Genomic DNA, 27,819 nt, shown 5'->3' with positions numbered 1-27,819 from the left:
CCCGGACGATACCGGCGGCGGATTCGTTCGAGGAGTCGCGGGAGGGTCACGGACCCGGCGGAGCCCCGGCCCCCACTCCGCCGCCCCCCGCGCCCGCCCCGACGGCGGGAGGACGCGCCGCCGCCTGCCCTGTCGCCGACAGCGCTGTCGTGAGAGAGCCCGGCGGCCCCGCGGTGAGCGGCGGCGGATTAACGAGACCGGCGGCGCGGAGCCCCCCGCTCCCCCCCTCACCCCCGCCCCGCGACGGTCCGGACCCCGCGGAGCCTCCCCCGTTGCCTGCGACAGTCCCTGTCGTGAGCAGCGCGGCCTCTGTCACGACACCCGCCGCCGGGGACGCCGTCGGTATCGCCTTTTGGGCGCACCGGGCTCTGCCGGCATCAACCCCCCGGGGGGAGCGGGGAGCGGGGGGGCAGGGGGTGTCCAGACCGGAGCGGGGGGGGTCCCCGCCTTGATGGGGCCCCCGACGCGCTCCCGGCTCAGGCGCGCTCCCGGGGGAGGCGGGGGGCGGCGGCGCTCACGGGCGCGGGCGCGGACACGGGCGGGGGCTGCGCGCTCTGCCCCGCGCACGATCGCGCCCCGCTCCGCTCCTCTCCCTTCCCCTCCCTGCCGGTATCGCTGCCGGTACCGCTGCCGGTATCGTTATCCCGGTAAGTGCCCGCGCGTAGACGGGACGGGCGGGGATGTGATGCCGGTAACCGACCGGCGGGGGATGCCCCGTGGAGGGCGGGGGAGGGGGTGACACGGGGGTGCGCCCCGTCCGTGACCGGAGACACCGGCACCGGCACCGGCACTGGCAGCGCAGGGACCCGTCGGGCCGCCGTGTCCCGACAGGACGGGATAGGGAAGGGGGGGGGGGGGGAAGCCCCGCGGCCGCAGCCCCCGGCGCAGCCCCTGGTGCGGGCTCCGGGGATGCCGGGGGCAAGGTCGGGCTTAACCCCAACGGGACCGGGAGGAGAGGGGCGGGTGGCCGCCGCCGCCGCCGGGATTTCGTTGCCGTTCGTTAAGCGGAGCTCCGGGAGGTGGCAAACGACCGGGAGGCACCGGGGAGCCCCCGACGCACCGGGAGGGGGGGTGACCGGTCCCGGTTCTTACGGCTCCTCTCCGCCCGCAGCCCCCGCGCTGGCCGCCGGCATGAAGACGGAAGAGGCTCCGTCCTGCCTGCAGCAGGCAACGCCGGTCCTGGGCTTCGGTGAGTGCCGGAGAGACCGGGAGCGGGGTCACACACCGGGGAGTGGGGAGCGGGGACCCCCTCAGCCCCCCCAGCTGCCCGCCCCATCCTCCTCCTCCTCCCCGGGCCGCTCCGGGGGCCTCGGCGTGGCCGCAAGTTGCAGCTGGACCCGCCGGCCCTGCCCGTTTTCTCCCAACCGCATCATCCCCTCGGCCGTCAACGGCATCTCCCGCTCCTCTGCGGCGTTTAGTCCCCGCTCGGGAAGGAGATTCCGTCCCCCCTGGCATTGTCGGGGTGACCTGGCGAAGGGGGGAGCACCCCCCTCACTCAGCCTGGCTTTGGGGTTTGCCAGTTTGGAGGAGGCAAAAGCCACGGCGAGATGTTGGCACGCTGCAAAATGCCATCGGGCAACCCCAAAGCAGCTGAGCTTGTCCTTAACGGCAAACGGCACCGGCCCAGGGCGCAGAGCCCGGAAGGGCCGGGGACACCGCGAACATCCATCCCTTGTCCGCCCCGACCCCTCCGGATAAACCCCACCGGAGCCTCAGTTGATCCCGGTGCCCCGGTGGTTTGGGGGAGCAGCTCGTGCAGGGCCCCGCCGCGGCGCCGCGGCCCTCGCCCAGCCCAGCCGCCGGCCAGCGCTGCCTTTGCCGACCCCAAGTTTTGCCGACAGTGAGGATGTCTGACCCCCGGAGCCGGCGGGGGGTTCACAGGCCGTGGGGGGGTGTCTGGATGCGGGGGGTTAATTCTGGCCGAGGCACCCAGAGCTGCCTCCCCGCGCGTCCCTGCCGGGTCGTGTCCCCCTCGTCGTCCCTTTTCCCTTTCACAGAGAGACACAACATGGTGGGCCGGGGTTCCTCTTCCTTAACATATTTGCAAGCCCAAACTGTTGCGTTTTTAGAAGCCTGATGGTCTTTAGGGCAGAATCTCCTTTACTTTCAGTTTTGCCTCTTTCTCCCGGGCTGGCTGCGGGGGTTTCAGGCAGGCCGACAGTTTTCCCAGGATTTTTCATGTCCCCTCTTCCCCCCGGAGCTCGGGATCGCTCGCTCCTCTCCCGTTGTGTTACGGCATCGCTGTGTTCGTGGCCTTGTGCCGAGCGAGACTCAGCTGTGACTTATCTCTGGGCAGAAACCTCCTCTCCGGGCCCTGCCCGTGCATCCCGAGCCACAGCACAGGCAGGCAGCAGGCAGCAGGCAGGATTTTGCTGCCTCCTGCCATCCCAAATCTCTGGCATCCTCCTGCCTGCTCACGGAGCCAGAGGGAGGGACAAACATCCCCGGGCTGAAGTTTTGTGTCTCTCCCTTTTAAACTGATCCCACATTCCTGGAGCTCCCTGGCAATTTAACTATCTGCTCTCAGACTAATTTACTGTTAGATTATTCCTTGCTTCTTCCCCCTAAATTAAAGAGGAGTTGGGGATTTTTAGTCCCAGATGCCTCTAACCCACTGGAGCTTTGGCTGGTCCCGCAGTGACACGCAGCCCGCGGGGTCAAAGTCAAGAAGGCTGAAAATATGTGACTCCAGCCATTAATAAGGGAGGAAAAAGTGAGGTGTGGAGGCTTGACGTGGGATAAATATTTGCAGCAAACCCCTGCACGTGCCTGCAGCCCCTGGGACGTGGTTGCTTGTTGCCTTGGCCACTCCTGGCGTTACGGAGCTGCACCCTGACAGCTCTCGTGCTGCTGCTCCCGCACCACCAGCAGCGCAGCAGACATTCATTTTTCCTCTTCTTGGGCTAAAATCCTCATTTCCACTCCTGATCTGCTGGATCCCGATCCGCAAGGAGGGCTGGCAGGGTCTGGTCCCCTCTCCAGCTGATGCTGTCACCCGATTTCCAGGTCCCAGCACTTAATTAACGAGCTGTGCCGAGTCTGGGAGCTGCAAAGGACTCGGCTTGCCGCAACGTCCGGCATCGCCCAGGCACGTCTGCAGGCTCAGCTGGCTGCGGCGCCGGCTGGGATGCTGGAGATGCAGGACCCAAACCCAAACACCGCAATAAAGTGGGGCAGAAGCTGCTTTAGCACAAGACACCCCCATTTTTGGGTGCCTAGAAAGCCCAAATTAGCCCGATTTGCTCCCTGCAAACAATCCCTCCTGCGCTGGTGTAACAGCAGCAGCGCCCTTCACAGCAGAGAGCATTTGCCGCGGTTTCAAATGATTTCAGGACTTCGGGAAAGCTAAAGCTTGACAGAAAAAGTGTTCTGAAAGCTTCCTGCTCGCGGATACTTTCTGTCTGCCGGCATTTTGCCTCCACCGTGGCGGTCCTGTCTGCTCCATGCCCCGCTCATCCATCCTCCTGCCACCCATTTGGGCCGGAGGAGACCAAGGAGCTGGAAAACAAGTTGCTGATGGGCTGATTCAGGGTCCTGGCCGGGATCTTCCCCAGCGGAGGAGTGTGGGCAGGTGTAAGCGCTGCTTCCCAGAGCCTGGGAGAGAAGATCTGTGGGGCTGGGAAGGTCTCGACACCTTCCCGGAGAAGCAGAAAATCCCCTTTTGCTGGAGATGCTCCTCTGGGTCTCGCAGCCTGGCGCAGAGGCGCGCGCTCTCCACTGGAACGCGTCTCCTGCCATTTGCCAGTGCTACTGGTTGGCTTTGTCTCCTTGCCCTGGGACGGTGCCCAAATTAGAGCTGGGCTTAGTGTTCCCCTTCAACCCCACGTTCCTCCAAGGTGCAGCAGCCCTTGGCAGCTCACTGTGTCGTCCATGGGACACCATCAACCTCCCGACCCTCCAAGGGGGCTTGGGCGGGTGTTACCCTGGGATCCACAAGCTGACAGGAGGGTAAAAGCATCGAGAGGCTGGAGAGGACAGAGATAAGTGCTCGTAAAAGCCAAGGAGCTTGGCAGGGTGGAGGTTGTGGACATCGGAGAGGGTGCCGCTGCCTGGCTCAGCCCGCAGCCCAGATCCAGCGCACCAGATAGCGTATTTATTGCTCCCTCCTTTACCTTGAAGTTCTCCTGATGAAGCCTTTGAAGAGCAGCCATAGATTTACATGTTGATAACACCGAGGAGGAAAAAAATGCCAAAGCTCTGGAGCCTTTTTAAGCAGCTCTTAGCACCAAATCTGGGGTGAAACTGGATGAAATTCAGATGCAGGTCTGTCCTCTGACCCTGACCAAGGTTTCCAACAAGCTCAGCACCCAGTCTCCCATCGAGACACACATATATTTGCTCTCCCGTTCCCAAATGTGTGTCCTCTGTGATTTATACAGTGCCAGAGCCGTGGGCTTGGGGTTCACCAGGAATTTACCACCTACGGAGAAACCCAAAACCTGCTGCTTTTGCAGAGCCAACTTTGACATTTATTTCCAAGGTTGTCACAAAAAAACTCCATGCTGAGCCTCCCTTCTCCCTCTCCTACACTAATGCCACGTGGCTCTAAGAAAACAAAGCAAAACCCAACAGTGGATGATTGCAAGGAGTTATGTGAGGCTAAGCATCACCCCCTCCCAAAAGACACACACTGTCACTGCAGGACGTGATCCTCCTTTTCACGCCGCCTTTTCCCCGCTGCCCAGGTTCAGACTCCAAGATGCGGGAGGTGTGCGCCGGCTGCGACACCCCCATCTCCGACCGGTTCCTCCTGCGTGTCAACGAGCGCTCGTGGCACGAAGGCTGCGTGAAATGCACCGTCTGCCTGCAGCCGCTCTCCGGGACCTGCTACTGCCGCAACCGGCAGCTCTACTGCAAACACGACTACGAGAAGTAAGTGCCGCTGAGTTTCTCTGATTTTTTTTCCTTCCCTCTTGGCTCTGTCGTGGCTGTGCTGGAGGCAGGGTGGGTTTGGGCAGGAGGTGGGGTTCTGGGAGGGCGGGTTGGGAACGGGCATCGTGGTGTCGGGGTCAGGTCGGCTGGCGAGGACCGGGGGGGGTGATAAGGACACAGAGGTGTCCTGCAGAGGGGTGTTGCCAAAGAGAGGGACGGTGTTTGGCTTTGATTTACCATGGTGACATGGCAGGGAGGAGGAGGAGGAAGGGATGAGCTGTTGGCTGAGGAGGCAGAAAGGATGAGCTGTGGGCTGGCGCAATGCTTTTCAAGAAGTGAAGGCCACCCAGGAGGTGACAGCGCTCCGTGCCTCGTCCTCCTGCGACACGTGGGCCGGCAGGTTTAACTCACAGAGCTTCGCTTTGCAGCAGAGGTCCTGCTCCCGGGGCGAGGAGCAGCTCGGGCAAGGACGGGGTGGGATGTCCCCTTCCCCTTACGCTGGGAGCCCGGCGCGCTCCTGCAGTGGGGCACCCGCTCCTGGGGGCGAGAGGGGACCCGCTCCTGGGGTGGTGGGAGCCCCCGTCTGTGGTTACACCGCGTGGTTGTACCTGTCTGTGCCGTGGGCAGGGGCTGGGCTCGGCTCTGCTCGTGGTGGCAACGCTGTCCCCTCGGGAGGGCCAACACTACCACGTGTGTAGAATGGAAAAGGAAAGGGAAAGGGAAAGGGAAAGGGAAAGGGAAAGGGAAAGGGAAAGGGAAAGGGAAAGGGAAAGGGAAAGGGAAAGGGAAAGGGAAAGGGAAAGGGAAAGGGAAAGGGAAAGGGAAGGGAGGGGAGGGGAGGGGAGGGGAGGGGAGGGGAGGGGAGGGGAGAGGAGAGGAGAGGAGAGGAGAGGAGAGGAGAGGAGAGGAGAGGAGAGGAGAGGAGAGGAGAGGAGAGGAGAGGAGAGGAGAGGAGAGGAGAGGAGAGGAGAGGAGAGGAGAGGAGAGGAGAGGAGAGGAGAGGAGAGGAGAGGAGAGGAGAGGAGAGGAGAGGAGAGGAGAGGAGAGGAGAGGAGAGGAGAGGAGAGGAGAGGTAAAAGAGAAATAGAAAAAGAATAGAATAGAATGGAAAAGAAATAAAAGAATAGAATAGAATAGAATAGAATAGAATAGAATAGAATAGAATAGAATAGAATAGAATAGAATAGAATAGAATAGAATAGAATAGAATAGAATAATTTGTTGGAAGGGACCTACAACAATCATCTAGTCCAACTTCATTTGCTTTTGACCACCTTGCCAAGGCTTCCAGGAGAAGACAGGGCTGTCGCGCTCCTCTGCTTGTGTATAATTTTAATTGCGCGTCAAATGAGGTGTCTGAGCGTTAGCGAGTCCAGAGGGAGCTGAACAGAGCGAAGCGGCCCGCGGAGCCGGAGGGGCTGAGAGCATTTTGTAAGTGAAAGCTGGGTTGTGGTGGTGGATATGGAGGGAGACAGCCCTAAAACGAACGCGTGGCAGGTACCTGGAGGGGCTGTGGGACCGCGGGGGGAGGAGACACCTGCTCTGCGCTGCGTGATTTGATAAATATAACCATTGCTGCATGTGAAATCCTCGGAAAAAATCGGGTTTTTAGATTTATCCCAAACTCAGCCTTGTCTGCAAAACTCAAAGAGCAGCATCTCCCGCAGCACGTCCCCGAATTGCGGCCGCGCCTGAGCTGGCGGAGTGGCCGCATCCTGCCCCAGCACTAAAGCAGTGAAGGGTTTTTTGCCTTTAGTGGTCATAAACTGGATTCTGGGATTCTGGGATTCTGTAAACGCACTTTTTTTAACACGGCCACTCAGGTGCTTCTGTTAGCACTTCTCACACTGTTGGGAGGTGAACACGGGATGGAGAATCTCCTCCCTCTGCCACTCTTTGGCTCTGTGGTCACAGGGAAATCCTTTCCCCTTCACTCTGACCCGCTCTGGTTGGAAACTGGAGCCTTCACCCTTCGCTTTCCTTCAGACTCTGGTGACGTCCCTTTCCAAAGGGCACCGGGAAGCCCAGGGAGCCTATTTGTGCACCCCCATTTTTTGCAGCCTGGAAGCATTTTGCAGCAGAGCAGCTGCTGGAAATGAGTCCGGGAGGACAGGGAAAGGGGCTGCCCTCTCAGGACAGCCTCATGTCCTCAGTTCTGCCCTCCCCTGGCAGCCTCAACGACCCCCAGATGGCATTTTTTTAGGGGGGGGTGTGATGTGGCACAAGCCACTTGTTTCCCCGAAGGCTGATCCCTGAACTCTGAGTGGTGAGAGCCCGTCTGCTGGCCACCCCCTTTCCTTCAGCATCTCGGGAACAAGAGATAAGCTGGAAGAGCCTGATGGGAGTGCGGGACCTGCTCCTGGCAGTGAAGGATGAGCCAACGCCACAGCCTCCTGCCTGGATGTGCCAACCAAGCGGCATCACTCCACAGAGCCGGGGCAGGGTCGAGCCTGCCGGCGGTTATCTCTTGGCACAGAGCACTTTGATCATGGCTGTAAATAAACGGAGCTGCTTCCACACTGGCTGCTGGCGTCGTCCACCCTGCAGCAGGGCAGGGGATGGCTGGAAGGCAGGGGATGGCTTGAAGGCTGCTGCCTTTCCTTCTGCCTCTCGCAAGAGAGCTAAACAACCCTGGTGACACTCCAGCAAACTTCAGCTACATCAGGAAACACTGTGAGCTTCTCCCTCCCTGGGATAGGGAGCTCCTCAGAGCTCAGCAGCTCCATGACATCGCTGCTTGTCACCAAGGCTGCTGGCGATGCCATTAATGCCATGGCACCAGGGCAATGGATCGGGCTTGGTTGGTGGCTCGTGCTGATGGTGGTGGTTCCTTGGTTCTCCTCTGCCAAATAAGCATCTCCTGTGGGCACAGCACAAAGTGCTCCCACATGCTCCCTCCCAGCTCATCCCTCCTGTATCGAGACTTCCGCTGAAATATTAGTGGGGGGACAGTGCTGCTGCCCGGAAAACTTGTCTCTGGTTGTGATGTCCTGCAGCTGGTGCCACTGGGGAGAGCTGGTGATGGGACACACAAACATCCAAGGATGCTGCCAGGAAGATGCTCCATCAATGCCCTGAAGTTTGGCAGCATCCTCTTAAAGACTGAACAGTTCAATCTTATCTTCCCTGTGCTTCATAAAGGAGGGCGCAGCCTCCTCCCAGCCACTGACGCAAGCGCTTGGCAGCGATGGGAATGGTAATAAAAATATGGGGGCTTGCCCACTTCCCCAGGGTGGCTGGGAGAGGCAGGGACAAGGAGCTGGGCAGGCACAGCCACAGCTTGACGTGGAGAGGAAGGACAGGTTGCACGAGCACAGCAGCACCCACACCGTCCCGGCAAAGGGTGAGGGTCCCAGGATGCTTTGACCCAAGGGAGGTGGAAGTCTGTAAGGTCGTGGCTTTGGCTGCGTTGCAGGTAGACAGGAACCAGGCGCTGGAGTGGGTTTGTCCACTGTGGTTAAGAATAACCAGATAAAAACATGTTTGCAAGACCGGTCTGTAAGGAGCATCGTCTCCTCCTCCAGGCAATTGGGGGCCTGACCCGAGGCCAGTGACGGCATTTCCACGTGGAGAGACCTCAGCCTCCAACGTTGCTTTTTTGCTTTGATTTTTGGGCAGGATAGCGTGGCCACGCTGGTTTTCCTAGCGCCGTGCTGCATTCGGCTGCAGCTGCAGGGCTGCAGACCCCTGGCACGGTCTGCTCCATCCCGCTTCTGTGCGCCAAAGTATCTCGGCCAGTTTCAAAAACACCCCTTAGGGTCTCCAACTCCTTAAATGCTTTTGAAAGTTGGTGCTTCAGGCACTTTTGAAGGCATCTCTGCTCAGCACCTTTGTGCTTCCAGCATGGGAATTTCCAGGGAGGCAAACTCTCAGTCCTCCTGTTTGGAAATCTTGTCCTCCAGAGGATTCATTCTTGGCCTTGACTTTCCAAAGTTCGTGGTTTTGGCCAGCGATGAATCCCAGACTGCAGAATCCAGTGTCGCCCTGGGCTGCGGCGTAGACCAGGGCTTGCAGCGTGGTGACCTGGAGGGGAGACCCATCTGGCATTTATTCCTTCTCATGTGAAACTGTGCAATAAGAGGAAAATGCTTTAATGGAGAGATAAGCCAGCAGCTGCAGCTGAACGTGGGGGAAGGAACGGACTGTTGATCTAGAGATGAAATGTTAAGCCTGAAGATGGATGTTGTTCTGCAGTCCCTATCATATAAAACCACAATCTGAAGGCTTTTGTGAAACTCTCCTCTTCCCCTCTTGCCTGGGGCCCAGCCAGCTCTCCTGCGCTTTGCTCAGGCACCTGCCCTGTAAATCCAGCTCCGGGCAGCTCGTGTAAATGCAATGGCTCAGGAGGAGGCGGGGAAGGAAGGAAAAATACTCCTGAACGATGATAGAGTGGCTGCAACGGCCCGGTCCTGGGCGCCTTGTTTACTTTGAAGTTTGTTTTGTGGAATGACAGGCGATGTGGGGGCTGCCGGGGAGCTGTCAAGAGGGATCTGAACCGCAGCCTTGCGCTGGCAGCCTTCCCCCTCTCCTCCACACTCTCCTTTTGCCCATGTGGAGATGATTTGCTCGTCCTCTGTAGAGATACGGGGTGAACTCGGCTCGAACCTGACTTGCAGCTTCTCCACTGCCGAGCGACTGCTGGCACGTGACCGGCACAGCTGAGCACAGACCAAGTCCTCGCCAGTGCCCTCATGGTCCCCGGTCTTTGCCCGAATCACGCGGTTTCTCCATCTGGTTGTAGAGGCAAGAGGGTTGAGGAGGGGTTGACCAGCACATCGCAGCCATCGGCGTTGCCTCCATCCGTTCTGGGGTCCTCTTGGAGCTAGGCCGGGTGAGAGGGGCAGATTCTAGTGCTGCACATGAAGCTGAGATAGTATTCCCAGCCATGAGGGTTTTGAAAGCCCACGAAAGGGTGGCCAAGGTTTAGGGAGATCCTTCTGAACCAGGAGAAGCTCATCCACCTTAAAAACCCACCTCAGCTGCCCCTGCCTGCCGAGCAGGGGTGTTCAGAGAGCAGAGACGGGAAACTTGGGCCCCAAGTTTGGTGCACAGCTGCCAGATAGGTATTTTGGTACCCTGGGGTGACATCCAGCATCATCCTTTGGGGACCTTTAACCTCTTTGGCCAATTTTCTGGGCTGTGCAGGTTAGGAGAAGGCGAGCGCTGTGATACGAACGGAGTTGCTTGAAAAACAGGAAATAGGAGCTGACTTTTTTCATCGGGCGGAGTAAGCAGGTTAAAGATGTGGGCTCAGGCGACGGCTGGGATGTGGAGGGAGGGTAAAGGGGACCAAAAGTCTCTTGTACATCCAGAGAACAGCCGAGGAGTAGGCAGCAGCCCTGCTTCTCCCTGCCAACCAGGCAGTGACCCTCCCTGCCCGAATATCGGGGACTGACCCCGACCGAGCACTTGGCAACTCTTCTGAGCAAGCTGGTTAATGTTTAAAACCATGTGGGAGGGCTCCCCTCCGAGCAAAGATCTCCCGGGTAGGAGCAGTTGGGACAGGACAAGAATGAGCCCAGGCGCTGTGTGCAAACCCCATTGCATTCCAGAAGCAGAAGTCAGGCCTTAAAAATGATGAAATTGGTGTTGAAACCAGAAGGATTTGTTGGGTTTTTTTTCTTCTTGTGGTGGGATTGTTTTGGCTTTTAAGTATAAAAGCTTCGCCTTCCGCTTTGCGGTGTTTGGGACATTTGGTCAGCTCAGAAATTATCAGAGTGTTTCCTAGGCATGATGATATTAAAAAATGGTGCTTGAGGTGTATTTATCACCCAAAAAACAGGGACTTGAGGGCAAAACGGTGCCAAAATGTGACGGATTGCAAGGGCTGATGAAAGCTACTACTCTTAAAAAGGGGCTTCTGGTTGCCCGTCCCACCTTGCTTTACCAATCCATCCCTCCTGCCCCGCTCGGCCACGGGGCTCCTCCGTCTGCTGAGCGACGGGGTCCCCCCAAGTCATGTCTTCTCCTGGCCCTCCCTCTCCGTCCGGCTGGAGGGAGGTAATGAAAAGTGACAGCGCTCTGAGAAGTGAGCAAATAAATGAGATAATGAGCACCCTTGACAAGGCAGTGATGAATGGAGCCCGCGTGCCCGGCTAACAGACCCTGCGGGTACCTCCATGAGTAGCACAACGGGAGCCGAGGGGACGAAGGAGGTGGGAAGGAACGAGCCGGCAGCTCCTTCCAGCTCCCCTGGGCTGGATGATGGGACCAAGTCCTGTCACCCTTCGGTAGCACCCATTAGCAGGGCGAGTTGTCGCTGGTCCTCCGAGGAGCACCCACAGCTGGTACCTTGAGATACTTTGCTCCTCCAAACTGGGGAGGTCACTGCAGCCATCCCTGCTCCACCGGGGAGGACCGGTAGGGCCTCAGTAGCGCAGAAATTGGGCAGCTTGAACCTGGGATAGAGCTTGGGGGCCTGTTTTTAGGACAGCCATGGTGGGTTTGCAGCCGTACGTCTGTTGGACACGGCGTGAGCGCTGCCATGGAGCAGGACCAGCTCCCCAAAGCTTCGGTGAACAACCCAATCACAAAATCTCGTGCCTTTTTCCCCCATCCCAAATATTTCCTCCTGCCTCGCCGGGTGGGTGGTTGAGCCCCGTCTCCCACTGAGAGCGAAGCCCGTCTGATGATTAATGACGTTAATTACACAAAGCTGTTCCTACCCCAGTTCTCACTGTTCCCTTGCATTGGTTTGTTCGCAGGGCCCAGGAAATTAAACACTAACTCTATAATCACTGCGAAATGAAAGAAATATGCAGATGCGCCTTGAGCGCGATTAAGAGACCAGCCACCACGTGCTGTCTGTTCCCCATCGCTGTTGGATTGTTTTTCTAATGGGGGGAATACCTGGGGGAGGAAGAACTTTTTTCTCTGTGTGGCACATTATTTTTCTAGTTTAATTAAATGTAATTTACTTTGATAGATACTCTTCCTCTTTTGGGCTGGTTTTTTCCTTCCTTGTTTTGTGTCCCATGGCTTTGAGTGTCTCCCAGACCCCATGTCACCAACTTTCATACTATTACTGGGCAGAGTTTTCTTAACCACCCAGCTCCTGGAGCCCTGTGACCATAGTCTAATGTCAGTTATGCCTGCCTGCAAAAAAAAATTTGCTTTCTCTTACGATGAGGAAAAGGAAAATATGACCCCAAAAAAGACTTAGATATCAAAGTAAACAGCCATAATTCATGGTACCGTCTCCCCCCAACCAGAGGACACAGATGTACCTTAACAATCGAGTGGTTGTAAAGGTTTTGGATCCTCGGCGCTTCCAGTGAAAGATGTTTCTTATCCCTTTCAGGCTGCAGGTGACTTTTCGGGCACGAAGCAGATATCGAGGATGCCACCACCTGGGGCTGGGGAGGTGGACATGGTCCAGCAGTCTCAGAGCGGCACAGGCTTCGACAGCCAGCTCTTCAGGGCTGAGCTTATTAACGTGGCGCTGATAGACGGGCTACAGCTCTACCTTGCCTTGCTCCCAGCCCGGCTTGCAGAGCTCCCCAGGCTCGCTCCGGGCTTGGCCGCAGCACATGGGGCTGGGGAAGGAGGAGGGAGGTCTCGCTCAGGTCAGGGGTGGCTGTGAGGGTTTGCACTGGACGCAGGGCCTGGCTGGGTTCGGACAGCGTGGCTGGCAGTATTTCCCCCAGGTTAATTCGGTTTAGACCCAGCACAACTCCAGTTTGTGGGTTCCTGCCCTGAGAGAGCTGGTGTCTGGGCGAGGAGCAGGGCTTGCTGCAAGGCTGGGCTAGCAGGCAAGGACCAGGGTTAGAGCTCCGGGTGCTGGTGCAGTTCTCATCCCAGCACCTCCATTCCCCTCTCCGTGCCTGGAATACCGCCTGGAATACCGCGGACCCCTCGCACCTGGGGGGGCTGGATGTTTCCCGCACGCACCGAGCGCTGCAGCTCGCTTGCAGGAAAGCCGACACGCTGCTCTGTCAACTCTCCCAGCGCCAGCTCCTAAAGCAGCCCACCGGGGAGGGCTCTGGGACAACAATTTCTGAGTTTTGAAAGCGCCCAAGGGTTGGAGGCTGTCCCATGCTCCTGCTTCTGGCCGCAGCATCTCTCTCAGTCCAGGACCAGGGACCACAAGAGGGCAGCCGCGAAGGCAAAGGTGCCAGAAATAAACTCCTGAGAGGCAGCTTCCAGCAGTGCCAGGGGCTGCAGCGCTGGAGACAGCAGGCAGGCAGGCGGGCAGGCAGGCAGGAGGGCAGGCAGGAGGGCAGGCAGGCAGGCAGGCAGGCAGGAGGGCAGGCAGGAGGGCAGGCAGGCAGGCGGGCAGGCAGGCAGGCAGGCAGGCAGGAGAGGCTCCCATCCAGCACAACCATCCCGACAGGCATCCTCAACTGTTAATGCTTTAAGAAACCAGTTTTCTCCCAGACTAGGAGATTGCTGGAGCACAAGGGGAGCCCAGACCCGGTTCTTCTCTCTTCTAGATCCTTTAGAGAGGGGCCACTAGAAGGTTTTTAGAGGCACTCGGTCTCAGCAAAGAGTTTGCACTAACGTGGAGACCCCACAGCTGGTGGGGCTGATTGTGAGGATTTAGGGGAAAGTGATTTATCAGAGAGGTGCTGCCATCCCCATATTACCACATTTCTTTTATTTCTAAACTTGTCTAACACTGCAAGTGTTGCACTGACAATCCATCACCCAGTTTCTTCGTCCTCCGTTTCCTTTGAGAAGCCTGGGCACTAAAGGTGACAATGTTGAGCGAGTGCTGTTGGTGGCACCCAGCACCCCAAAAATGAGACCCTCTGACCTGTCCCCCCAGCCGTCTGGGAGGGGTTAAGTTGCTCTTTCTCCCTTTTTCTCCCAAGGTATTTTCCTACCTTCTGCTCCCCAGTCCCCCTCTCTTTCCCTCTGCTGTTCCCACTCACCGAGGGGCTCGAGAGCCCGGGTAGCCCCACGCCTCCTCCCGCGTTGCTAACACGCTGCTGGAGAATGTGCCCCCCTCCTTCCTAGCTGTTGCACAAATTGAATTATAAGCCAGATCCATAATCTGCTTCCAGCTTTCATTTCTCTCTCACCCTTAATGCAATTAAGCTTAAATTTGGTTAATTACAGTTTATCCTAACTATCTCGGTGGCAGCTTCACACATCTTTGACTGCTCAGGGAGGTTTTTTCCACTGTTGGGGTCCCACCGATACAGCCGCGGTGTATCGGAGCCGGTCAGCTTGTGAGGAGAAGCAGCACCTAAATCCCTTTGCTGATTCCTGGATGTGGTTTTGCTGGTGCCAGGAGAAAGTTGTAGCTAGAAAGAAGCTCAGGCTGTAAAAAAAAAAGATACACAGGTTAATTAACAATATGCTGTTAAACTGGTTACATTAATCACAAAAAGCTGTGTCATTCACTTTTGGTGCTTTTAAAATTAGGGCTTTAGGTAAATTTAGGGCCACAGTTTCAGCAGAGAAACGAGCAGCCACGCAGCACCGCACCCGTTTAATGGGCTTGTGCACGACCAGGCAGCCTTTTCTCAGCTACTGCCAAAGGGGAAGCTGCCTTGTTAATCTAGACTCAGGTTTAAACTAGTAATCCCAGTTCGTCTCGGAGGTGCAGCAAAGCTACCGCGCTGCTTTGGGTCACAGACCGCCTGTGTACAACTTGCTGGTGGCTTTGTGGACTGGGAGAGTCTACGCTGCAGTTTGTCACCTGGGCCCTGAGGCTTTGGCTTGCCTTTTTTTTATTCTCTTCTTTTCTTTCTTCTCACTTTTAACTTCCCTTCTCTTTATTCCTACCCCTCCATCACAAGGCGGGCTGGTCTGTAGACGGAGATCTCCCTCACTGTTAAGTCAGCCAGTTTCTTGAGTTAAACAAGTGGGTTCCTGTTAAGTGACAGTTTAACAGCTTTCACGGTTTAAAAAAAAATCTCTTTAGCTTTTTAAAATCTGGATTATGTTTAACTGGTATCTGCCTTACGAGCATCCATGCAGAGGGATTCAGAAGCCGACTGCGTTAGCTTGGCGTGCTCTCTCTGGAGCAGATCACTCATTAAGGCAACTTTACACTCCATTTTTTTTCCTGAGGTCGTAGAAGCGTACCTCTCCTCTTCCCAATCCTTAACACAGGCTTGGCTTTTTGCTGAAATATTGTCCCAGCCATGTCTTGGGCCACGGCTGTCTTGTATGAGCACGTTAATTCTTTCTAAACCGAGTCCTGCTTTAAAGGACTTTAAAGGACTTATTCTCAGCCCTTGCAGTGAGGCTGCTCTGTGACTCCTCATCCCCACAGCGCCGAGAGGAAATGCCCAGAGCTATGAAAAACTCTAGCAGGACACGGCCAGGGACTACAGTTTCCAGTTGCCAAGTGCCCACCTCCAGCTTGTCACCTGCCCAGCTCAGCCCAGGGCGCGGAGCTCTGAAACCCTTCCCAAGGCACCGGGGGCATTTTGCCAGGAAAAGTTGGCTCCGGTCGCTACGTTAGGATGGGATGAGGGAAATGTCGTTCCTGGTGGCAGGCAGCAGCCCTGCCCAGCCACGGTGCCCCGTTACTGCTGTGTGCTACCAAGCCGTCCCCTGTGCCACCACACGCCCCATTCCTCGTTTAAAACAGAGAGGAGAGGGAGCGAGCGCAGAGTTTAATTTAAATCACATCTCCCAAGCTTGTTCTTTTCTCAATCAATATTGCTTTTTACATCATATCTAATCTCTTTTTTTTCCCCCCTTCCAAAGTAAAATTTAATTAAATAATTCTAATGAATGTTTAATGATGTTCTTTTGTCATTATTAAATCTGTAATAAAAGTGTCTGCAGCCCTTCTACCTCCCTCCCCCTCACTTCCCCCATTAATACCCCCACCGCCAGCCCTCCCTCTCCCGTGCACACACTGTCCTGCTGTCTCTCTTTTTCCCTGCCTTCCCCCGTCTCGCTGTGACAACGCCAGCATTCAGACCTGCAAACAGGAAATGAGAAAAGGAGAAACAGGATATTGAGTTTGGATACTATCTGGATCGGTAATATCACCCCTAGCTACTAAGCGAAGGAACCCTTCTCCTGCCAGGCATACTAATGGAGATGCGGAGGCTTCCCGGAGCCATGCAATAAGGCAGGACAAAATCAATATGAATTGATAACTCCCAACTTTAAACCTGTGGACCTGGAGCGAGTTTTTTGGTTTGTGTCTTGTTGAGCGGGGAGGGGGAAAACAAGAGGAGAGAGAAAGGAGCTGATGGTTCCCTTCCCAGGGGACAGCAGGGAGGTACTTTGTCTCTTCCCAAAAAGGTGGAATCCCCATAGCGATGCTGTTCCCATTTTTTTGAACTAGGGATTGGAGCTTCCTAAGAGCTCTGTGTGCAGTAAGAATCAGCCTGAGCCCTAAAGTGGGGCAGCTCGCCAAGGCACTACTGTCTGCACTTGAAAAAGAAAATAATTCCAAAAAGAAGAGGGCAATGCCGCTCTCCGGGGGTGGCTGGCTTGGGGCAGGACCCACCTCCTCTACCCTGCACTAGCTTTGCTCCGTCATTCCGGACACCTTGCAGAATATCCTTGAAAAAACAGCAAGAGCAGGAGCCCACAAGAGCTTCCGAATTATGGTGGGAACTTTGCACGGGCTCCAGAGAAATAAATGCTGCACTTGCTCAGCGCAGCTCCGGGCCTCCCGCAGTCTGCTGTGCCCCGCTCAGCTCGGGGTAGGACTCCCACGGTCTCCTGTTGGAAATATTAAAAAAAAAAAAGCATTTAGAGTATACTCTAAAGAACATAAAACCAAAGCTGCAGCCTAGTTCCAGTCTGTAGAGATTCAACAGCTGAATCCCACCTTCCTACAGCTCAGAGGCAGCCTCATGTGGGATTAAAGCAGAGCAGGAGCATTTTTGCCTCGGCTTCGCAGCAGTGAGGGTGATGGCAGGCGCTGGATTCCCCTCCGTGGCACAGCCCCAGCGACAGAGTATTTTCAGTTTAGGAGGGCTCTTGCGGGGCTGGGAGCGCAGGGCAGCTTGGATGTGAAATGGGGTGTCAGCAGCTCCAAGCCGAGGGCGGGGGCGAATGGCTCAGGGTACACCCTGAGCTGTCACCCGCCGCCCTGGGTGGGTTTGGAGGGAGTCTGCTCCTTTTCCTCCTCGGAAGCAGCGGTTCACGCTGGCTCCTGGGGAGAGTGTGGTCCTGCCACGCTGATCCCTCCCTGCAAACTCACAGCGGGCTTTGGGAAGGGCTGCGTGCTGCGAGCTGCCCCTCCAGGAAAGAAAGCACGGAGACAGGTAAAACTCAGTTTTACGACCCATTTTCCTGGCCACGGAGCTCTGTCTGCAGGGAACGGCTGTGGGGTGTGGAGGGGGATGGTTTGGGGGGGTACATGCTTGCAAAAGCACGCAGCCCCCTTTTCCCACTGTACTTTAGCCGGTAGCACCATCCCTCCCACCTCTCCTTCACCTGACAGAGCCACTCACCGCAACACAATCCCTCCCTGGCAGTACTCAGGGAAAAGGGGGGAAAAAAAAACAACCAACCCACATTTTTTGTTAGCATTCAGCAGTGATATGACAGGCGCCCTATGAATTCTGGGAGATTTTAATAAAGAAGACAGGCCTGTGAAATTTAATAAAAGAGTTCATCAGATTATATGGTGATGGCTCAGTGCCACCGTGCTGGCAGTAATATCCTCGCAGTGGGGGGTTTAACCCCTTGAGGGACAGAGCAGCAGCACAGTATTAAATCTTTCAGTAGCATTTCACTCGTGTCACTTTAATATTTATGAATCTCTCTGGCTTTGGGAACCTCTTTGGTGTTGTTTTGCTTTTCTGTTTTGCTTGTGGTTTAGGTTTTCGGCAGTGGTAGTGGTTGGGGGGGGTTTCAGCCTCGGTTTTCATCGCTGACATGAACAGAATCAAGCCCAGGGAGCGGAGCTTGTAACACCTCTTACCTTCTGGGTGGGTGCCAAGGGCATTTACAGGGTCCAGCCAAGCAGGACCACACTTACGAGATGAAGTTTTTTTGGCTACTTTTTATAACCGAGCGCAATTACATTAAATGCTGCTCGTGGTGCTAGATGCAAAGCTCTGGGGAGATCTCTTTGCTCCGACCCAAAATCCTTCTGTCCTACGTGACTGTGGTGCTGCCCTCACCCTTCCATTTCCAGCGCTGGATGGAGAAGGTCGGGTCATTCCCTCTGTGCGACCGTGAAGATGCAACAGCAATAGTGCCACAGTGGCTCTTCGACTCCTTCCCCATCCTTCTGCCTTTTAGTGAAACATTTAAGTGCAATGATAACACCTGTTACTTTAAATTTGTTTTTTCCGCTCCTCGGGGCAGAGCTTTGCACGCAGCAGGCAGTTTGGCTTTGGTAAGCTTTGACTTCTGAAGACTTCTTTTCCGGTGTACACGCTCACATTAGAGGAAGTTTGAGAATGTTTGAGTCTTGGCCATTTCTGACAAGAGGCACAATTGCATAATTACACACTTACAAAGTTCCTTTCTGGGGGTAAATCTATTCATGTAACCTATGAAGAGCTCTGGAGGGAATGGAGAGCAAAGGTAACTGTTGCCCCCAAATTACTCCTTCTCTCTCTGACCCAGACGTTGCTGGAAGAAGTCAGAAATTAAGCAGAAGGAAATTTTCCCCCCTTAATCCCCTGGTGCCACTCTGTATCGCTGAATTGGGGGAAATGGCTGTTGTGGTAGGGAATGAAAGAGCATATTGTGCTGCTGCTGCCTCCTCGTTTCCCTTGCGTGTCCCCTTCCCCATCACGCCCTCAGCCCCCAGCCCGAAATCTGGAAAGAGGCTTTGCAAGTTCCACTTCAATATTTCAGACGGCTACAATGGATTTTGCAGCTCAATGTTAAGTAAACAGACCTTGCTTAAGCCTGGACTGCTTCATTTTGACTAAACCCTAACTAAATAAGCTAGTTTCATGAAGCACAGGCCTCCCAGCTTATTCCTTGCTTCATTAACACCTTTTAATCCCGTCGAGACCATCGTGTGCCCCCCAAATTACCCTTCCCAGGCCTGGGTCAGCGTCTTCTCTGGGCCATGGCAGGTCAGAGAGGTTCTCAAATAACTTGCTGCTCTGCTCATCCCCATCTGGAGAGCTGGGAGCTGGGCTGCTTCTCCTCCAGAGCCATCGGCAGAGCCCGCGGTGCCCTGAGCGGTGACAGGGACGATCAGCAAGGATTAACGGAGAGTTGGGCGCTGGGGTGTTTTACCAGCACTAAAGTCTGATAAATGAAGTCCATGAAATATCTGAAAAAATGTAGAAAGATCTCAAGGCTCCTCAGCTGGGTGCAAAAGCCGGACAGACGCACGTGGTCGCTGCGCTGTGATTCCTCTTCCCGCTGCTCCACGCTTTGAAACTTTATTGAACTGAATTTACACGCTGAGCCCTCCCCAACTGTTTTGTAATTAAAGGAAAAGTGGATTGTTAATGGTAAAAACGAGACGGTGATGCTGTAGGTAGGGTGAGGGGATCAAATCAAGGAATTGGTTTTCACAGAGTATGTAACTCCTTGCTGCAGGATGCTGTTGGGACCAAGATTTCAGGAAGCATCAAGAAGATTCTGGGCGCTGCTGCAGCGTCCAGGCGTAAAAGAGAAAAAGAGAAATAGCGTTTGGGCTTCCAGGGCGTTGCTGCCCGTGTCCTGCAGGCCGGCAGCGCTCAGCCTTTTCGGCAGATGTGGCAGCCGTGCGGCCCCAGAGCCGGCCCCAAGTACCTCCCGGCAGGAAGAGCGTGGGCAGGCGGCGGATTTGGCCTCCGGCCCAGCGCCAGAGCTCTCTGAGGATGCCCTGTGTCTTCATCCCGCCTGGGTGACACGTGCTGCCTCCGAGTTGGCAAACGGTACAGATGTGCTTGTCCTCCGTCAGGCAGCTGCCAGGCTGCTTCTGCCCCCAGCGCTGGTCCTCGTGCCTCGAGTGTCCGTCAGGGTGACGAACCGGCTGCCAAACCCTGTCCCTGTCACCCCAAGCCTCTCTCATGAAGCTGACTTGTGAGTAACTGCTCCTCTTGCTCCAGAGCCGCCGCCTTTGCAAATCCCAGAGATGTTCCCGCTTATAAGCCCATCTGCCTTCCTGCTACTGACACTTTTTCCATCAAGGTGAGCCCTCCCCTGGCAGGAAAATCAAATTCTATCGTTCTACCTAATTACCTTTGCAAAGGTAATTAGCGGCAAGCTGGTAAGAAGGACATGGGATATGTACCTGCGTGAATGCGCCTGCCTCTGCTCGCTGGACGGCTTCTGAACATTCCCAGGAATAAAAGTTGATAGCCTTACATCTCCTGTAAGGAAATCTTGAACAGAAATCAAACTCAGCTGGGATTTTGAGGAAACCAGGGTGTTAAGTAAGGATGTGGGGAGACTTGGTCAAAATACAAGTGGAGGCACGTGGACTATGAGGCTCAGGAGGCGTAAGGGTCTTTCCAAACGACATGGGATATAGTTGTTGTGAGTCACAGGCACTTCGAAGTGGTCCTGCCACTGCTGCTGAGGCTCTGCTCTTCTCCGGGAGCACACAGAGGTCTTGCTCGTGTCACTGCTGTGCCTAAATGCACTTTTCGTTATGAACCTGGGAACCTGCTTATTTTTGGGACTGTCCCTCAGCATAGTTTCTCCAGGCAGCCGCTTCTAGACACTGTGTAGCCGCGTCCGCAGCACAGCCTCCCAAGCCTCCTTGTAACCCACTGCCAGCAACGGAGATGTATTTTGTTCCTATGGCAACCCAAACAATATTACCTTGACTTAAACGGATTCAGGCAATATTAAAACCAGCCTCTTTAGGAATTCCTGGTGTTGGAGGGGCTGAGAATTTTAATTTTGTGTAATGCGAGCTGACACCGTGTTTATGAGCTGCTTGCTGAATGTTTTCTTCAATTAGTACAAAGCAGAGCGGATTTGTTTTCAGGGCTTAGCTGGGAGATGGGAGGGTGCAGGCCTTGCGCTGCCAAAAGCGTTATTGAGTTACGCTGCAGTAACGGCGCTTCCCTCACCTGATAGCTGCAAAAAAGCCCTTTTCATGGAAATCTGGCACATGACAGCATCTTTAAATAAGGCTTGCTAACTGCCTCGTCCCAACAGCAGCGGGAGGAATCGGCTTGGTGCCTTGCAGGTGAATAGGTCTCCTTTCCCGGCTCCGACATCTGTCTCCACATTTCCTTGTTCTGCTCCATCCCTCTCGCTGTCAGCCTGCTCGCAGTCAGGAGCACATCATGCTCAAAGCTTTCCTCTACCTACCTTGGCTAAGCAAAAAGAAAAAAATTCTGGACATTTTCCACAAGCAACCAGTGATATCACTGAGGCTGGAAATATAAAAGGACCCAGGGAATGTCCAGAATCTATATGGATAAAAATAATTAAGAAAACACAAGTGTGAAACAAGACAGGGAGTTTTCCACCAGTGTTTTCCTAAACTATCCTCTTCCTTACTCGGAGTCAGGTCGGGATATTGAAGTAAAGCTTCTGTTTGTCCGGTCTACGTTCTTAATGTGTCTGTCCCTGGCTTTGGGGCTCTGGGGCAGAACCAGCTTGGCCTGGGTGTAAACCTGTCTCTGAAAGGTACGGTAAGACCAGACGGGAGCATGGGGCTTGTCTCAAAGTCAAGTGATATTTGCGCTACTAGATTCAGCTACACAACAGCATACAGCAAAGCCAGGCAGATCTTTCTTCGGGGACAGTAATTCTCCCAGCTGAGATGCAAAGAAAAGTCAGCACTCACTTCTAAACCAGTTGTTTGAAGGACGAGGGACAGAGACCTGGCAGGAAGAACCCACAATCAGCATAACTAATTATAAGCGGTTCTCAAGAAGATAAAGACATGACAAAGTCTAGTTGCTGGGCATGGAATAAAGTAAGATTCCAAGTGGAAATAAGGAATGAGGAGTTAGTTGGCCTCTGGAACCTCTTCCAAATGGATGCGGAAGATCCTCCTTGCCTCGGAGCCCCCAGAGCGCGGCTGGCTGCCCTTCGCCGCACATCCAGGCCCGAGGTGGGAATCCCTGGGCGAGAGTCTCTGGGTTGGACTAGATCACCGTTATCTTCCATCTGGGCTTAAAGTCCAGGAACGTAAATAACTTAATGTTTAGTAATATGTCACATGGTCCCGACTGATCCCAGATAGCCATGATTGTGGGCTGGCTCTATTGTTGGGTCTTTTTTATTCTTTTTACTATTTCATTTCTGCTGTAACAGAAGGACGTTGGTGTTAGGAAAGGGACAGATTTGGACTCAGCCCAGATTCGGACTGGGATTGTGCCTGGAACACAGTCCTGGTTTGCTCCTTCGTTAAGACAGTGCGAGGTTGTGGTTAAAAGGCTGCTCTTTACTCCCAGCTTTTTCAACTCAAATTCGACTATTATTTTTCAAGTGTGAATTACAGAAAGACAAAGAGGAAGAGGGGAGAGAGAGACAGGGAAGGAGAGGGGAACATGCACACAAACACACTCACACAAAGGAGAGAGAAATCCCACACCATTCCAGTTGGAATGTCCCAGACACTTCAGCCGAAAGCCACCGCACAGCACAAATCCAGGGTGGTATTTGGAAGGGATGAGCCCACCCCTGTAAGCCTCTTCATCCTGCTCCGCAGAGTTTGCCAGGAGGATTAACCCAGTCTTGTTCTCAATCCCAGTTTATGAGTTCCCTGCTGGTGGGGAAGATCCTGTGTGTTTAAACAACAGCCTAATTAATCCCTATTTTATTACTTTCTCTTGTCAAGTGGCTAAATAGAAGCTGTCAGCCGGCAGCCACCACCGCTCACATTTGTTTAGATCCCAAATTACTTCATCAGAACCATCTGCTCTGTACGCGGGGCGCTCAGCAGTTGTTTATTTCTCTCTCTGGACACGGCATGGGGCACAAACAGCCTCTCCCGTGGGACTCCCTGCGTAAGGCTCCTCCAGGCCCTGGGTCCGTAAAGTCCTCTCACTAGGAGCAACCTAACAAAGCCAGGCAGTGAACAGCCCTGGAGAGGAAGAGGGGACATGGATCTCTGTCCTGATGGGCCAGGCAAGTTCGTGTTCTTCCCTGGTCCCATGGAGGGTCAGAAAGCCCCAAAACACAACTGGGATGTCCGCTCCTTGCTGGGATGTGCTAGCACAGCTCCAAACACCCACCCCCTTCCTCCCTTGGCTTCCTGAGCCCCAACCCAGGGCTGATCTTCCCTGCCCGACACCCAACCGCCGGGACCTTCTTTGCAGGTTGTTCCAGACCAAGTGCAGCAGCTGCCTGAAGGCGATCGCCCCCTCCGAGCTCATCATGCGGGTGCTGGAGAACGTCTACCACGTTCACTGCTTCTACTGCTGCGAGTGCGAGCGGCGCCTGCAGCGGGGAGACGAGTTTGTGCTCAAAGAGGGGCAGCTGCTGTGCCGCAGCGACTACGAGAAGGAGAAGGAAATGCTGAGCGCTATCAGCCCTGCGCCCACTGAGTCTGGTGAGGGGCCGAGGCTGGAGCCAAGGGTGGGGAACCGGGGCGAGCCTTGCAGAGGGCAGGTACTGCTTAGGCCTTAATTAGCTACGGGGAAGGATGCGGAGGGAGGAGATGGAGGTAGGTGGAGGTTTTAGCATCTCTTCCCCCTGGTGATAGGCAGCCAAGGGGGTACCAGGCTGCCGAGATCCACTCGACCGATCTGGAGAGGTCTGGATGGGCTGAGACGTAGCAGAAGGGACAAACGGGGCCAGGCCGGCCCTTCAGCGCTGTCTCAGAATTGACAGCGTTCCCCTGAGCCCCAGCTCGGTCCATGAGCTTTCCTGGCTTCACTCCACACTTCTGCTCCAATCGCACCTTAGAAGGTGCGATTGGAAGGTCAAAGTTATTGGAAGGTCAAAGTTTCTCTGGATCCTTGCCCTGGGAGATGGCTCAGGAAGGTGGCTCTCTGCTGAATCCCTGCTACTGATCTTCCATTGCAGTGAAAAGCGAGGACGAGGACGGCAGCCACTCGCACGGCAAAGGCGGCGAGGAGAGCAAAGACCACAAGCGCTCCAAGCGCCCGCGCACCATCCTCACCACGCAGCAGCGGCGGGCGTTCAAGGCCTCCTTCGAGGTTTCCTCAAAACCCTGCAGAAAGGTATAAGGAGGCCACTCCTTGGCTTGAATCCTTTTAAGTGCAACTTAAGTTCTGATTCAGCTCTCCGGGTTTTGTGGACAGGTGAGAGAGACCCTGGCAGCCGAGACGGGCTTGACTGTGCGGGTGGTTCAGGTCTGGTTCCAGAACCAAAGAGCCAAGGTGAGTGTCGGTTCCTGGGCCACAGCTGGGTTCTGCCTGCCTGTGGGATACCCCACACGCTCGTTCAGGTAAAAGGAAACGTAGAATAGCTTAGAAAAAGAAAAAATTATTAGAAGAACAGCTCTGCAGGACCAAACCACAGGTCCCCCTGGTCCTACAGGCCACTATCTAGTAGTAGCACAAGCTTAAAGAGAAATATAAAAATCAATTAATTATAGATGTTTGCAGGGTTTAACATTTTGAGAACGGTCAGTGTTAGGTTAGTGGTTGGACTAGGTGATCTTCAAGGGCTTTTCCAACCTTGATGATTCTGTGGTTCTGTGATTTTCCACGTTGTGGGGTTTTTTTATTACTCTTTTTCTACTCGCTTTTTCGCCCCCACTATAGAAAGACTAGAAGGATTTCCCACTTCTTTCTTCTAGAAGTTGAAACATTTCTAATTTTGCAGAATTTAAAGGGCAAAACCAGGAAATACGTGGCTTTGAAAACCTCACTTTGTCATAAAACAAACCTGTTTGTTTTTTAAACTGCAAATGGCATCTCCCACAGAGGTAATACAGCCTTTCCTGCCAGCCCTGTTTCTCAGGCAGGGCCGACTGCAGAGGATTCACCGCGAGGAGCCTGAGCAGGGCTGTGCCACGGCCGGGCTCGGTCTCTGTGCAAGGCAGGTGGCCGTGGCCGCTGCTGTGTTAAACGTGACCCTTTCCCCTCCTCTCTCAGTCAAACCCTCAAACGCGGGGTCTCCGTCTCCCTGCAGATGAAGAAGATTGCCCGCAGGCAACAACAGCAGCAGCAGCAGCAACAGCAGGAGCAAGACCAGCTGGGCAACCCTCGCTTAGGGACCGGCCGCGGGACCGGCCGCAACAGCCGGCAGAGCAACGATGACAGCGAAGGTGAGGAGCCACGGCACACGGTGACAGCTCTGGGGGCCACAGGCTGGGACGGAGGGGATTGACTCGGATGGATTTGAGCGAGAACGGGCGCAGGAAGAGATTAGCAAAAAGCAGGCGGGTTGTAACTGAATTGGTACGTACAAGCTGGAATAACTTGGTAATGTCCAGCCAGACTCCCGGGCACTCGTGACGCAGCACGTACCTCCTCTTTTTGAGAAGACGACGGGGCTTTTCTGTTGCATGTATGCACCAAATACCGCTGCAGCAACGTCAATAATGTTCTTGTGACAGTGCTCTGCCCCAGCGCGTGCTGCACACCCTTTGCTTCAACCCATCCCACCGGTTGTGTCTTTAGACGGCGCGAGTGTTCACGGCCTGGATGGGCTCATGGTCCCCTACCCCAGGATCCCCCAGCAGCAGCTGCTGCCCCTGGACCAGAACGGCTACAGCACAGACTTGTACAGACAAGGGCTGACACCGCCCCAGCTGCCAGGGGACCATCTGCACCCCTACGGTAGGAGAGCGGTGGGGAGATTGTCCTGTCTCTGTGTCAAAGCTGCACGGAGCACTCCAAGTCATGAAAAGCCAACTCTGCTGTGACACAGCCCAGCAGCAGTGAGCGCTCCGCAGGACCTGGACTTTGGGCTGAGTCTTTCTCAGCAGTTTGTGGAGGCCAGAGCCTCAGACTGAGTTCTGCTAGGGGCCAGGGAGCAGGGCTGGGGTCTTCACTCCATCCAACGTGAAATCCAACTCAGACAGTGGAATAGGCTGCCCGGGGAGGGGGTGGGGTCACCATCCCTGGAGGGGTTTAAGGGTCATTTAGATGAGATATTGGGGGATGTGGTGTAGGGGAGAACTTTGCAGAGTCGGGCTGATGGTTGGACTCGATGATCCCAAGGGTCTCTTCCAACCTGAATGATTCTGGGATTCTGTGATTTGAGTGAGGCAGGAAAGAGTTACACCTAAAGCTGGTCCTGTGTGAGGGGCTCACCTCATAGCAGCCCTGCTGACCATTGCTCTGGGTGAAACATGGCCCTGCTGTCACCCTCACACGCCATGTTCCCACTCATTTCCTTTTCCTTCCTCCTCTAGACTCTGAAGGAGTTTTTCACGATATGGACAGTGAGAGCATCAGCCACCTGGGAGACTGCCTGCTGTCCACAGCTGAAGCCAACCTCCTCCAAGCCCGCGTGGGCAACCCCATTGACCGACTCTACTCCATGCAGAGCTCCTACTTCACATCCTGACCATAGAAAAGCTCCTGACTCTTCACGAGTATCTCGGATGGATGCTGCTTCAAATTCAGAATGAGGGCGAGGGAGAAGAAACAAGACTGAGACCTTCAGAGACTTTCCTTGAGCACTGCACAACGGAGGAGGCAACGAGGTCCGCCACACATATAAGCACTAACTCATGGAGACCTTCCACAGCCTGAAGGACTTTGGATCGCCTCTCTCCTTTTTCCTAGCCACGAGTAGATCGATGGTATGACGTTGTTTAGCTGTAACTTTAGCAGTTTGTCCAGTGTTTAAGCTTTTGAGCATTATGTCCTGCAAACAAAGACTGGCCAAGCTACCCAGAGCTGCCCCTCGAAGCAGGAGGTGCCCTTCCCACAAGAACTCAGTTTATTGAAGTCTTGGTTGCAGCTCAGCTCTCGCTGTGCTGATTTGACTCATTTCCCAATCCAGATGCAGACTTCATGGGACAAGGTTAATTTTCAACAGTAAAATCCAAGGCCCAGAGGCACCTCTAAAGAATGCCACTGGTGCTGCAGAGATTTTCTACGTGGTCATCAATCAGTTGGCCCAGGACAGTTTTTTAACGTTTGACATTTCAGGAATGCACAGTAGTTTGGCTCCTGATTGGAATGGCTATGCTCGGGTATCTGCTACAAGAAAACAGAATATTTATCCTCTGTCATGTCCCAGGATGCCAAGAGAAGTTTAACACCCCCACAGTGAGTTCCCTATCGCCTTTATGTCTGTCTGTCTCTAAAAGAGCAGTTTTACTCCCTTTATGGACAAAGACTTTCACAAAATGACAGCTGCCAGCCACACTAATTTCTGTTGGTTTCTTTTTTAAAACAGCAAGGTGAAACAATTCTACTCTAAAAATATTCCTGCTAGAGAGCCCTTCCCCTGCAGGTCTGTCCACAGAGGGATGTCCCACCCCGACTGCGCTCGCAGTTTGCTCAGGGCATCCTGGCACCTCACTTCCCTCCAACGAGCAACGAGAGAAAGAAACCGGGTTGCATCGTCCTGCGACGTGGCCGTGCCGAGCCACTTAACTCCAAGAGGCCACGCTCGGTTTTCTCTTTGAGGGAACCCGGGGGTGGTATCAGAACTCAGCCAAGAGAAAAGCACGTCTCCGCTGCGGATGGAAAGGAATAATTCGTTTTCTCCATCCATCATCACGCCACGAGGCAAGTTATGAGAAGCAGGTGGGCACCAACGTGTGTACCCACACAAAGGGCAAGAAAGAGAGAGCAGAGAATGAAAGTCTGAATTATTACCAAAGGGAAATTCTTTATTCTCCTGCCTAGGACCCAAGTCTGGGATTTCATTCTTCATATACATGAAGGATAGCCGGTGTTCCTGGAAAGGTCAGGTTTTCCCACGAGCCTGCTTGCTGAAGGAATACGGTCCTCCAGAACTAACCTTCCCTCGTCTATTTGAACGGAACAACTGGCGGACAACTCCAAAAGGAAATAATGACTTATTTTTAAATCTTGGATCTCCAGAGTTGTGAGTCTAGCGGTGCAACCCGAGAACCTGGCTGACTGATGTGTCTGTAGGTGGTGTTTTACTTCTAAGCCTCCACAGGCTTGTCGGTCTGATTTTAAAGGTGTGTAGCCTCCCAAATGAGAAAAAAAAATAAGAAAAGGTTAATTTTTGTTGTCTGCAGTTATGGAGGAAGAT

General features: G+C 54.5%; 1 protein-coding gene across 1 annotated transcript; it reads left to right on the top strand.

The window, feature by feature from the left end:
- Positions 1–451: 451 nt before the first annotated feature.
- LOC141937198 (LIM homeobox transcription factor 1-alpha-like) lies at positions 452–26,148 on the top strand. The gene is made up of 9 exons (XM_074854735.1): positions 452–647; positions 1,112–1,189; positions 4,686–4,872; positions 22,983–23,215; positions 23,692–23,849; positions 23,931–24,008; positions 24,766–24,901; positions 25,257–25,415; positions 25,994–26,148. Exons 1-9 carry the CDS (start codon positions 452–454, stop codon positions 26,146–26,148), a joined length of 1,380 nt encoding a protein of 459 aa, XP_074710836.1.
- The last annotated feature ends 1,671 nt before the right edge of the window (positions 26,149–27,819 follow it).

Source organism: Strix uralensis, chromosome 38, assembly GCF_047716275.1.
Source record: "Strix uralensis isolate ZFMK-TIS-50842 chromosome 38, bStrUra1, whole genome shotgun sequence".
NCBI classification, from domain to species: domain Eukaryota; kingdom Metazoa; phylum Chordata; class Aves; order Strigiformes; family Strigidae; genus Strix; species Strix uralensis.
Note: the sequence above shows the minus strand (reverse complement) of the source record. Positions and strands in the feature narration are given on the sequence as shown.